At 39.7% G+C, this 13,326-nt stretch overlaps 1 protein-coding gene across 2 annotated transcripts in view; it reads right to left on the reverse strand.

Annotated features, from left to right (window-relative positions):
• LOC139369515 (homer protein homolog 3-like) overlaps positions 1 to 13,018 on the reverse strand; it is a 34,743-nt gene extending 21,725 nt beyond the window's left edge. The window contains exons 1-5 of one of the 2 annotated variants that reach the window (XM_071108790.1): positions 12,362 to 12,985; positions 11,849 to 11,899; positions 7,486 to 7,642; positions 2,221 to 2,352; positions 2,005 to 2,112 (exon numbers count right to left, since the gene is read on the reverse strand). In XM_071108790.1, the coding sequence (XP_070964891.1) occupies positions 2,005 to 2,112; positions 2,221 to 2,352; positions 7,486 to 7,642; positions 11,849 to 11,871 (420 nt within the window). In that variant the 5' untranslated portion in view covers positions 11,872 to 11,899; positions 12,362 to 12,985. Of the gene's footprint in view, positions 1 to 2,004; positions 2,113 to 2,220; positions 2,353 to 7,485; positions 7,643 to 11,848; positions 11,900 to 12,361 lie in introns of both variants that reach the window. The other variant, XM_071108864.1, reaches the window with a different exon arrangement.
• Between the last annotated feature and the right edge of the window lie 308 nt (positions 13,019 to 13,326).

Consider the following 13,326-nt stretch of genomic DNA (forward strand, 5'->3'; position numbering starts at 1 on the left):
GTTTTATTGCCATGTCATCTTGTACATCAAACACAGGCTCATTCTGTTCAGGACAACCCAGGGTATAACGCCATGTCATCTTGTACATCAAACACAGGCTCATTCTGTTCAGGACAACCCAGGGTATAACACCATGTCATCTTGTACAACAAACACAGGCTCATTCGGTTCAGGACAACCCAGGGTATAACACCATGTCATCTTGTACATCAAACACAGGCTCATTCTGTTCAGGACAACCCAGGGTATAACACCATGTCATCTTGTACATCAAACACAGGCTCATTCTGTTCAGGACAACCCAGGGTATAACACCATGTCATCTTGTACAACAAACACAGGCTCATTCGGTTCAGGACAACCCAGGGTATAACGCCATGGCATCTTGTACAACAAACAGGTTCATTCGGTTCAGGACAACCCAGGGTATAACACCATGTCATCTTGTACATCAAACACAGGCTCATTCTGTTCAGGACAACCCAGGGTATAACACCATGTCATCTTGTACATCAAACATAGGCTCATTCTGTTCAGGACAACCCAGGGTATAACGCCATGGCATCTTGTACAACAAACAGGTTCATTCGGTTCAGGACAACCCAGGGTATAACACCATGTCATCTTGTACATCAAACACAGGCTCATTCTGTTCAGGACAACCCAGGGTATAACGCCATGTCATCTTGTACATCAAACACAGGCTCATTCTGTTCAGGACAACCCAGGGTATAACACCATGTCATCTTGTACAACAAACACAGGCTCATTCGGTTCAGGACAACCCAGGGTATAACGCCATGGCATCTTGTACAACAAACAGGTTCATTCGGTTCAGGACAACCCAGGGTATAACACCATGTCATCTTGTACATCAAACACAGGCTCATTCTGTTCAGGACAACCCAGGGTATAACACCATGTCATCTTGTACATCAAACATAGGCTCATTCTGTTCAGGACAACCCAGGGTATAACGCCATGGCATCTTGTACAACAAACACAGGCTCATTCGGTTCAGGACAACCCAGGGTATAACACCATGTCATCTTGTACATCAAACATAGTGATCATAAAGGACTGTAGACAGTATGGACACTGCTTCCCGTTGACTAGTTATTTTCTGAGGGAAAAAATGGCCTTCTACTCTTGGCAGCTACTCATGTTCAATGGCTTCACACCCCCCCCCCCCCCCTGCTCTCATGAAATGCATGTTGCTACAACAACGAATAATCAAAATGGCCTTAACAAGTTTATCAAACAATGGATTCCAATTTGCTGAAAATAATTGGACGAGCAATTGAGTCAGGTCGGCTCTGTAACAATGAGCTGTATAACAATGTGATTCCCAAATGCAATTAGTTTGTATTTACATAGATTGCATGGTGTATAAATTGTATCTCCCACCCACACTGGCTCAAGCTGTCATTATTGATACAGCAAATCCCTCAAATGTAATCCAGTGATAATATATCCCATATTAATTCCCCATTCCCAAGAAACAAACACCATAGTTCCTTTCAGCAAACAAGAAAATATTTTGAGGAGTTGGAAATTATTTTGGAAGATGTCCATTAATGAACTTAAAAGTTATTACACTCAAAATGATATCACCCAAAGGAGGCTATCTGGTCATTTCAACAGTTAGTGCCGTAGATATCCTAGAAAAAAAATCCCTTTATATATGACTCCGCCCCTCTCACACTTCCCCATGAGGAGGCGGCATTACAGTCACTCCATTTAAATTGAAATCAGCCTGTTTCCGCCTACCATCCCCATTTTTCATGCATGAAATCCTTTAATAGGGTTAACCAAATGGGGAAATAATAGAATGGTCAGACAGAGCATCTATCTAATCCCAAGAGAATCCAATGTGTCTAAAATAGATAGTGTGTGTTAACATTCATATGGTCCTGAGGGTAGCACTGCTGTGCTGTGCTTATCTGTCATGCCTCAGCAGTTAGCTTATGGGGCTAATTGAGCAGCTGCAGTTCCAGACCTCACCTGAGGGGCAGCGATATTTAGCACAGGGTTGATCAGTTCAAATTTCTCCTGGGATTTCTCCCTGGCAAGACGTGCTGCCTCCTTCACTTCCTTGAACTGGTCTGAAAACTACAGATAAAAGGAAATACAATTATCAGAACGATTACTCAACAAGTGCATTAGAAATGTGTTCCTTTTGAATTTTCAACTAATCTAAAAACATTGGCGGTGACTAACCTGCTGAAGCTGTTGCTCGGTGGCAAAGCCCAGTCCGTACACGGTGTTGGCACGGCTGTCAGCCCACTGGCCAAACTTCTGGGATGTTTTGGTGAATGTCATGTTGGGGGTGATGGTGCTGTTGATGATGGCCTGTGATGCATGTCAGAGACCGAGGCATAAATCAACTGTTTATTTCTGATCAGCAAAGCAAAGCTTCATGCGTCACTGTATGATTCTGTCACCTTGCCTGGGGCCTACTGATAAGGAATCCAGAGAATAAACAAAAAAACATTACCAACAGATCAGACAAAGGCATTATTGTGCAAAATGCACGGAATTGCAGACGTATCAAAAGTTCAGTTGCCCTCTATAACCAGGTCAACCCTTTCAGTGAGCGAGAACATAAGACGTTTTGAATTCTCATTGAATATTCAAAGAAAATAGACAAAGAATACATCCACTCGCTCCAGAATTGTCAGAAACCTTAGCAAAAAAACTAATAATGTGGTTTTGCTCACTACCATTGAAGCATCCTTTGTAGGACAAGTTATCAGGGGGGGGGCATGGCTATAAATGTTACATGCTCATTAGTCAATATCAACCTAGCTACCATATAATGAGAGTTTGTGTGTGTGTGTGTTGGGAAGCAGCCACTGCCCCCAAGTCATCAAGTTCAATACCCTACCCCATCCTGTTAGTCTGCCCTGTATGGAGCTCATGTGTGTCCGATTGTGTCTTTTACCCACTCTGTCATGTATGGATATTGCATGCGCCATGTATCCAAACATGCATGGCGAGAAGCAGTCACCGGTCGGTGGGTGTAGCAAGCTACTTGGTTTAAATATCAACAGTACTACTACTGCCACAGCAGCATAACATTTGATTAACACTAGATTTACATCCATTTTTGATCTTGTTGGCTGATGGCCTAAACACAGCAGCACTTCATTTATTTCCTTACAGAATCATAGCGGTGGGAATACATTTGTCAAAGTTATAGAAACACTGCCGTCTGTCCGGAAATAAATGAAATAATTCAGAATAGGCTACTACATCATGAATAGGCCTATAATTTAGCCACATGGGATCAATAGCTTTAAAAAAATATATATATTGCCCAGCTGTGGATTGTTTGTAGCCCAATAATAAGGCAAGTGCAGCAAATCTGTCAGTGAACAGTATGAAGACAAAACAGGCCTTTCGCAATATTTCAAATACAATCGCAGGAAGGTTGGAAAAGAAATGTCTCCTTCTGAAAAGACTTATTTGTCTGCTGTAGACGACCAACATATTTTATCAATAGGCCTATTGAGCGAACGTTGCTTTACAAAGTAAAACAAGAGAGATATGTTTTTGGTACAAGTGCATCGGCAATCTCAGGCGAGTGATCAGCAATGAAGTATTGGGGGGGGGGGGGGGGGAATCTGAGATCAATAAAAAATCGTTGGGTGAGTCATTAAAATTGGAAAGCATTTTTAGGATTATAATTTCCTCCTCATATTGTAGCCTACAATATGTGTCTCCACACACCTAGGCCATTGATGCCATTGATGGATTCAAGACAAGGTTGTTTTTATTGATCTCAGATTCCCAGTTTGTCAGTGTGAAGAATGTAATTTTGATCGCGGGGGAGGCACTGGTGATGTCTGCAGTTTTCGATTTGGCTATTTGTTTCAAGTGTACTAGTCTAGAAATAAATCTCTCTGCCAAAATTCGTCATCTCTCCCATGTCTTATTCGACTAGCAGTTGTTCTGAAATGTTTATTTATTGCCTACATTTTACTCCCTCCCCTATGTTTAATATAACACACAAATTAATTAACAATTTCGGGTTACCTATCCTGATGTGAACTATGGAAATTAGAGAGGGGGGGGGCTTTTCTTGCCTGCCGAAATAGTTTTCAGCGCCCTCTACTGTTCTCTCTACCCTTCTCTCAATCCCCCATCCCATCCTGCTTTTCCCTCTTACGGCTTTTCTTACATTTTTGAAATACACTTTTTCTATTAGTTTTTAAGAATGTAGGTACAGTACTAATAAAATAATAATAATAATACATTTTTAAAGATGGGCGAAAAATAAATATATAAGTCAACATGAGTGCATATCCATAATCACAGTAAAATTATAATATAAAAAAAGATAAATATATTATTATAAATGTATTTAAACAAAACTATGACAATGTGCCTCCATGAATAATCCCCTTCCCAATAGGACACCACCAGCACCTCCACTATCTCCATCAACCTCCCCCACCCCCATCCACAAAACACAATAATAGTAATAATAGAAATTAAAATAAATGATATCAACCCCCCTTGGGTTGTGCCGTGGCGGAGATCTTTGTGGGCTATACTCGGCCTCGTATCAGGATGGTAAGTTGGTGGTTGAAGATATCCCTCTAGTGGTGTGGGGGCTGTGCTTTGGCAAAGTGGGTGGGGTTATATCCTTCCTGTTTGGCCCTGTCCGGGGGTGTCCTCGGATGGGGCCACAGTGTCTCCTGACCCCTCCTGTCTCAGCCTCCAGTATTTATGCTGCAGTATTTTGTGTCGGGGGGCTAGGGTCAGTTTATTATATCTGGAGTACTTCTCCTGTCCTATTCGGTGTCCTGTGTGAATTTAAGTGTGCTCTCTCTAATTCTCTCTTTCTCTTTCTTTCTCGGAGGACCTGAGCCCTAGGACCATGCCTCAGGACTACCTGACATGATGACTCCTTGCTGTCCCCAGTCCACCTGGCCATGCTGCTGCTCAAATTTCAATTGTTCTGCCTTATTATTATTGGACCATGCTGGTCATTTATGAACATTTGAACATCTTGGTCATGTTCTGTTATAATCTCCACCCGGCACAGCCAGAAGAGGACTGGCCACCCCACATAGCCTGGTTCCTCTCTAGGTTTCTTCCTAGGTTTTGGCCTTTCTAGGGAGTTTTTCCTAGCCACCGTAATTCTACACCTGCATTGCTTGCTGTTTGGGGTTTTAGGCTGGGTTTTTGTACAGCACTTTGAGATATCAGCTGATGTACGAAGGGCTATATAAATACATTTGATTTGATTTGATTTCCACCTGGATGACAGCACATAATCAGCAAGATGGAGATGCTCTTCATCCGAGGGAATTCCTGCCCATTCTCGGATGTTAGATAATCCGAGATGATCACATCATTTACATTCCAGCCCTTGTCAGCTCCAGATTTGACTGCTACAACTCACACCCTGCTGGAAACCCTGCATTCTCAGATTCACCTCTGTTATTCATCTCTATATTGTAATCAATAAAGTGTTTCAAAATGCTGTACTTTTATTAACATATAATGTTCAGATTATTCCTGAGAGAGAAGGGGTGTAATATCTCCAGAAGGGTGTGTGGTACCCTTCCTCACACATGCCAACAAGATATTACTTCTTGTGGGGTCTTTGCCTCGAAAGTAAGTATGAGAGTATAAGTAATGTGCAATTAACCTACTGAAAGTATACTGACTAAAAGGCAAAACAGAACTGTCAAATTATATTATAGCTGTAGAAAAAGAAGAGGAGGAAGGAAAGCACTGCTAAGAATATTATAGCTGTTTTGTTGTATACTTGCGAATTAGATTCTTAAGTGTAACATCATTTTGTTGGGGAAAACTGAAATGCCCATCAAATGTTTCCCCAGATTGCTGAATGTGTTCTGAAGGAGGAGTCGATTGTCTTTTCAAATACGGACAAAGATGTTCACATCATGAGAGAAGAAATAGCAGTCACTCTCCTCCAAAACACTGCTATGTTCAATGTCTAATTTAATATAATTGTAGATAAAAACATTTATGTGGATCTTTCAAGGTCATCTTTGATCCAACTTCTGACTAGATGGCCACTCAAACACATGTATTTAAATAATTATGTTACAAGAAACCTGTACTATTCCCTTGTTCCCTGTTCACTCAGAAAAATACTTGTAGTGACTACTTGACATCATGTTTTGCTAGATGACCTGAGCCAAATGTGCGTCTTCTGTGGGGAGGTGGACAATAATGAGGAAGACACTAACTGGGTAATTGCTTGTTCACTACTAAAAGCACATTTTTAGTAGTACGAATTTGTATAGCAGTAATATTTCTAGAAGGTAGTATCATCATCTTTGTCTGATAATGAAATAATTGTAATTCAAGAAAATGTATTTAATGTTTTAAATATATTAACATTTAAGTGTGCCAGGCCTTGCAGTGCCAAGATAGATGGGAGGGGAGAATTTAAGCAGGCAAGAAAATAGCCTTGACGAAACCACCCCCCCACTCTAATTTCGCTAATTTTGTGGCTAGAGTCAAATACTCTCTGTGGCACACATCAAAGTCAAATACTTTCTATAGAACAAACACGTTAGGATATGCAACCAAAATTAATAATTAATCTATGTGTGTTATATTAAACAGAGAAGGGAGTAAAATGCAGGCAAGCAATAAACATTTCAGAACAACTACTAGCCGAATAAGACATGGGAGAGATGAGGATTTTTGGCAAAGAGATTTATTTATAGACTAATACACTTGAAACAAACCGAAAACTGCAGACATTACTAGTGCCACCCCGCGATCAAACCAACATACATATTTTTTTTTTTAAATGCAGCCTAACGTGAACCAGAAATCCCAACTAGCAAGCAAGTCGCAGCAATGAAGAATTGAGTGTGTGCGCGCGTTCACGCAAAGGGTCGGGAGAATTTTGACAGGAGGGAGCTTTTCGGCACAACACCGGTACCACAGAACTCCCCAAGTCACCCCCTCTCGTGCTCACTTTTTGTTCCGGCACCTCCCCATTTACAAACTAAGCACTGAAAACTGGTAGTCTAGACTGAAACTATCCACCATATACTAAAATATCCACACAAGTCACTAGCCAGATACCATGAGTTAGAAGATTAGGAATATTAGGCTATATTATTAAGTTATTATTTAAGAGCACTGAAGATAAATCATTAAAAAAGATATATTGAACTAGCTAACTAGCAGATTTACATCAATCATCAACATTAATGAACAATGTGATGAGTGAGTGTGTTGACAATTGTTGCAGAAATAAATAGTTTTATGCTCCAAAATGTTAATGTTCGCTACATTGGGAATTTTGAGATATGAATTCTGAAAGTTGTTTTAATTTTTTTAGGAGGGGTCCAGAGGTGTCTTTTTTTATTTTGAGCACCTGCCCCCTTAAAAGGTCTGTGCACAGCACTGGTGCTACTCAGCTGTTCAAACATACTGCAATGAGGACATGTTGCTAAGAGTGAGCCAGCAGGGTTTATATCTCACCTTGGTGCCCCCCACACTGATGATGCGATACACAGTCCGGTTGGCATCGTAGAAGAAGGAGACGGTGACTGCATGCTTGCTGGCAGGGAGCCAGTTCCTCTTGGTGGCCGGGTCTATCTGGAAGACGTGTGCTCTGGCACTGAAGATGGGTTGTTCCCTTCAGGGGAGACACACAACGGTATTTAGCATTAGCAACACAAGACTGTCACTCACTGTCATTCCCTTCCAAGACAAGTAGGTGAAATGGAGGATGTACGCCAGAGGGGTATACTACAACCAGAAATAACTATTGATTTTCTGGCTCATTAAGAAATCTAAGTTTAGATATGTGTTTTTGGTTGTTGAGTCAATTAGACCATGCCCATTTCAAGCTCTCTCAGACATTCCAAAATGGATGATACTTAATTATTTTTGGCAAGCCTCTGGGTATTGTTGTGGGTTTAGGTTAGGAGAGAGGCCATCTGTTAAATGAACCATCAATCGATTGTGGTTGGATATTACAATAAGATGTTGTGGGTCGCTTCAAACACATTAAAAGAGAACGCAACATTACACAACTAATAGAGTTTATACAATGCTATTATATGTAATGTACTGTTCTCCCAACAGTTCAATTAGCTAGCTATATTGACTTTAATGAGCACAATGTCCAAAATAATCTTTGTACTTTGTGAAAGGAGAAGGGGAAAGAACAATTCAGTGCCTTGTTCCCTTTCACTTGGATTCCATTGAAACCAGGAGATAGGCATAGTAATGAAGTCAGGATGTAGCTGGTGTATTCACCTATGACCCCAAATACAACAACCTGTATGCTTAGCAAGAAGAGTCCTTTGTAAAACTATGGTCAGATCTAATTCGATTTTGTGTTCAAAATATCTGAGGAATGGTTCTGACAACAACAAAAACGTTTTAAAATTGAAACAAATCACAGATTAATGACAAACCAATCTTGATTTCAATCGAGGTTCTCACTTGGCTACTTCTTATTTGTTTTTGACAAGGAGGAATAACTGTTTGGATGATTATCACAACATGGACTCATTAAAGAATTGATCTCCTACTTGGCCTTTCATCATATCACTTTTAGTCTGTCTGAGAAAATTACAACTGTTATTGGATCTCAGGAGGGAAATGTATATCAGTCATGTTGCATCAGGTTGAGACTTGATGATATGCATAGATTAACATGGATTAACATGGAGCCCAAACCGAGGCCTCGGAAGGGAAGGCAAAGGACCGTGGAGAGTAGGAGGCAGGGGGAGGAGGAGGGGTGACAGTGATACACATTGTGGGGCACATTCTGTGCAGCCCTGCAAGGTCAAGGAGGAACCTGGGTGGAAGTGGGAACCTCAACCCACCACAATGTATTCTACTGAGACATTTACATTATGTTTGTATTCTTATTGTGTTCTATTTCTTATAGTTGTTAAATTGTCGAGAAGGAACCTGCAAGTAAGCACTTCATTGGACTGTATATACCATGTGTATCCTGTACATATGAATAATAAAACTTGAAAACATCCTTTCCATTCTCCGCCAGTGTTGTACAACGCTCTATTAGCCTCTGCGCTGCCATGTCGAACCAGCCTTACAGTGTTGTGCACAAGTATCCTAAAGACGAGGTAAATATCGCAATTACATTTTCAATGCAACATGGCTCCGCAAAGGTCTTAATACCATCCAGGGTTGTCCGGATAGATAATAAACCTACTCTATATAATATTCACCCCCTCTCCCCTTTTACACATAGATACATACCCTCACTCAAACATGAACTGAATGGCATGTGTGTACAGTATTACATGAAACTGATTAATGGAAAAACAAGTGTGTACTGTATAGCTCGATACAATACATTCCAGAAGCATGTTGGCATTGACTAGTCTATACATAGTGTAGTCTATTCTATAAAACATACAGGGAATGATTGAAACAAACAAGTTGGAGCTGTATGATCAGCAGGGACAGTGGGGAGTGGATGACTAGAAAGGTGAGTGGGACAGCAGCTGCTGGCAGACAGCTGGATGAGGGAGGGAACTGCAGGAAAATACTATTCTCTTGGCTTGCATCCCAGGCTGATATCCCCACTTATCTATATTTCATCACCTTCCCTGTGCTGTACGCATGCCTATATCCTATAAATTAATCTAAATGTTTCACAACAATAAATGAATCATGGGCCTTGTGTCAGGCCAAATCACTTCTGTGGGAATCAGTGACATTTAGGGCAAATGGAAAAAAGGTCCATCATGAGCGGAGGGTTAATGCTGGCATCGGTCCAGACCACCAGCTTTCAATTAGTGTTTTTACCTCAGGTGTACTTGACAAGAGAATGTAATTCTATATAAATAGCCAAACACCCTCTCAGCGAAAAACAAGTGCATGAAACAAAGAGCATTGTGGTAAAATGATCTAACTCTCAATCAATATTACACCTCATTATTACACTGACTGTTCAAATGTAGACTTCAAACCTGTCACATTGTTAACAAGCCTGTGAAACAACAAACCAAGTAGATTTAAAATATAATAAGTAATGCAATTGCATGTTCTCTGGTGCATATTGAAGACTTGTGTGTAAAGAAGTCCAACTCTGAACCTTTCGCAGTGAAGGCAAGTGATATTGATTGTTTCTTTCTGGAGTCAGTTTCTGCATTTACATTTGACATCAGCTTCTTGCTCAAATTCTGAGTTCAGCTTTAAAACGCACTTTCCCAGTGACCCCTGGGTGTGTGGGTTCACCCAGAGACACTGGGTGTCATCACTGGCTAATCCCCCTCACTTGTCTCTTCATCTCACGCTTAAACTCTCTCAGTAGTTCATCTCCCAAAGCCACTGATCTGAAAACGACCCCCTATGTGAATCAGCTGCCTAAAATGCCCATGAATGAGTTATTCTATAGTGTTTGAAAGCTTCAAACTGTCAAAAAAGCTCTCTGTATGCAATACCTAAGAAATATAAAACCAACATGTTCCAAACTACACTCCATGTGGTATGGAGATCTACTTAATGAAATAAAGGACATCTTCCATGGGGAAAATAGATTGCAGAATACTACAGGTAAACGATTTTAAACAATGGTTTTATAAGAATACAAATTACATACTTCATGCCAAATGTAGAAAATGTCTCCAATATACTACCTCTGATGATTGAGAAAACACTACGTATTAGAGAGAAACTCATTTTGACTGAAGTTCTCCTTTAAGTCTTGGGCAATTCCACACTAACAGAATGATGCTGAGATTCCAATATTTCACTTTATGCCAAACAAAAAACAATAATTGCAAAGTTAAACAAATCATACAACTCCATGCACAATGATGACTTTAAAACATGTCTACTGAAAATTGTAAAAAAAACAAATGTTTTTCAAGTATTATTTTTTTATATTTTACTTTGCAATCATTTGACATACATTTTAAAGTGACAAATCTGAGTCTTGGCATCATTCTGTTACAGTGGAGTAGCCCAGTTTCATTCCTATGACCCCCGTAGAGTCGAGTGAACCTCATGTCGAAATTCCTGAGCCAGCGAAAGTGTCCAGCCCAGTTCAGCAACATGACACTGCACAACTAAATACCAAAATAGCACAGTGGAAACGCTAACTCATAACTACCCATCAAGAAGTTGACATCTCAGCTCACATATCGTCTTCTATCAAGGTGCTGAAGTTTCTCATTCTTTAATTCACACATTCAAATGGAATTCTCAACAACTCACAAAAATGTTAACAATACAACATTGCCTTTCGCTAAAGAACCAGGAAACTTGCCAAAACTTTCTTAGCATAATCTTCCCTTGTATTAACTTTAGGCTCTAAACTTGAAAGTCATTAGGCTCTAGGAATACATGCATGTCTGACTGATACATTTATGTAGTCAAGAAATAAAGGTGATTGGGAGAGAGAATATTGCATGCATAAGCAATAGCAAAAACAGCAATTAGGCAGCATATAATTCTCCTTGAGCATTAGGCTATAGGCCACAAAAGACTACTTCATGGCATATACAGTGATCATCTTTTTCGAATTTTAATCAAGGTTGCACAATACAAAACAGGTCATATTTTTGGGACAATTGGTTTAGGCGCAATGCCTTAGACAATGCAGTAATTTATGAGGACAAAGTCATGGTAAATGCATTCTAGTGCAGAAACCAAACCTGCAGATTACGACAGGCAAGACTAATCCAGTTTGTACTTCATTATGTACTGTAGGTGTTCTAATACCAATGTTTAGCAATGGATTATAATATCACAAGAGATTTGATGTGACAAGATGGGGGAATTGGGAGGAGGGTTGTCGATGAGGGGGTACTTTTTGGGGACAGAGTAAATGGACAATGAATAAGCACGATAATACCTTTCTCTGTGTGATGGATACATTTTTACAGTTCAGGGAAGGCTCCTTTTTCTGTGATGGAAATAAAAGAAAACACATCAATTTAGACTTTTTGTTGAAGTGGAATGAACTTCAAGACTGCTGTTTTTTTCAGGACAAATGAAAACAGAATGAGTTAGTAAGTGTTTGACAGTGTGGAACAATGTGGCCATAGTCAAGGTGAACCTTTATATGGTCATGAGTGTAGGCTGAGGGCTGTTATCAAGGTTGAGGACATTGAAATTAGGTGAATTGAAAATAAATATTAGATCATTAAGAAAATAATGTAGGTATTTTATGAAAAAAAATATTTAGGAAATGTTTGTGGGTCAATGCATAAATACATACATTACACCCTATCTTGAGTTTAGATCCCTGTAATATGGATATAGTCAGCTAATTACATCCATACATTAGGGCGATAACATGCCCAAGTTTACAGCATATTTCAAATCAAATTCATGCATTTGGGTCATTTACATATACCACCTTTACCTCATCCCAAACTTCACTTTTTGTCCTGGCCTTTTCAAAAGATTGTAGAGAAAGCGCAACTTGGTTTGAGAAACTAGAAAGCTGCACTCACCCCATATCGTTAAAATATTCCTGTCTCCTTGCAGGATATAAAATTCCAGTCTTATCTCAATCGATAGGTAATCTCTTTCTCTATTATTTTCTCTTTCTTTTGACTCCGAATAGAATAACAAATCGTATCGCAGGTGAAAAGTGAATTCCTTTATAATTTTAGAATAGGCTACGTTGCATTACATTTCTGGAACACGGAAACCAATAAACGTTCTGAAGGAAAAATAACTTGAAACCATTTCAAATGTTCCCAAATGTAGTAGCTCGGTTGTTTACAATCAATTGTTAGAATACAGCTTTCCTTTGTCCGTATAATATATCCAGCGAATCCCGTTCTTTGTCACTCTTTCTTTGTGGTTGCACAATAATCTTGTGATTTAACGCCTCTCAAAATGCGAGGGAACTATTCGAAATTCTACAAAACTACAAATACGTAGGCTGCTCCCCCTTATGAGTGTCAGCCCACAGTAATTAAATTCCTTCTGCAATCTGCATTTTGTTGTTCTGCCTGCTCTGTCCATTCTGATCTGGATTAACGTTCAACACTTCCATGCTCAATTTGAATTTGAGACCCTCTCTAACACCACCTGCTGGTTGCTATTTGGCGAATCAAATTACATTGCCTAACCCACTTCACACCATTTGAAATGTGAAATATAATATTCCAATGGCTTGCAGGCTGACTTGAAAGCACACTCTCCACTTGTAATGAGGTTTGATTGAATTAATGGCATTAAAATAAGTATATTTCAAACGATTGATGGCTGACATCAGGAATACATTCACATTATGGGTGTAATAGATCATTGCAATTGCTGCTTGGATTAAAAATGCTCTGGCTATAAAGGTAGACTTCAATGAGAAGGAAATCAATT

Source organism: Oncorhynchus clarkii, chromosome 1 (genome assembly GCF_045791955.1).
Source record: "Oncorhynchus clarkii lewisi isolate Uvic-CL-2024 chromosome 1, UVic_Ocla_1.0, whole genome shotgun sequence".
Lineage (NCBI taxonomy): Eukaryota > Metazoa > Chordata > Actinopteri > Salmoniformes > Salmonidae > Oncorhynchus > Oncorhynchus clarkii.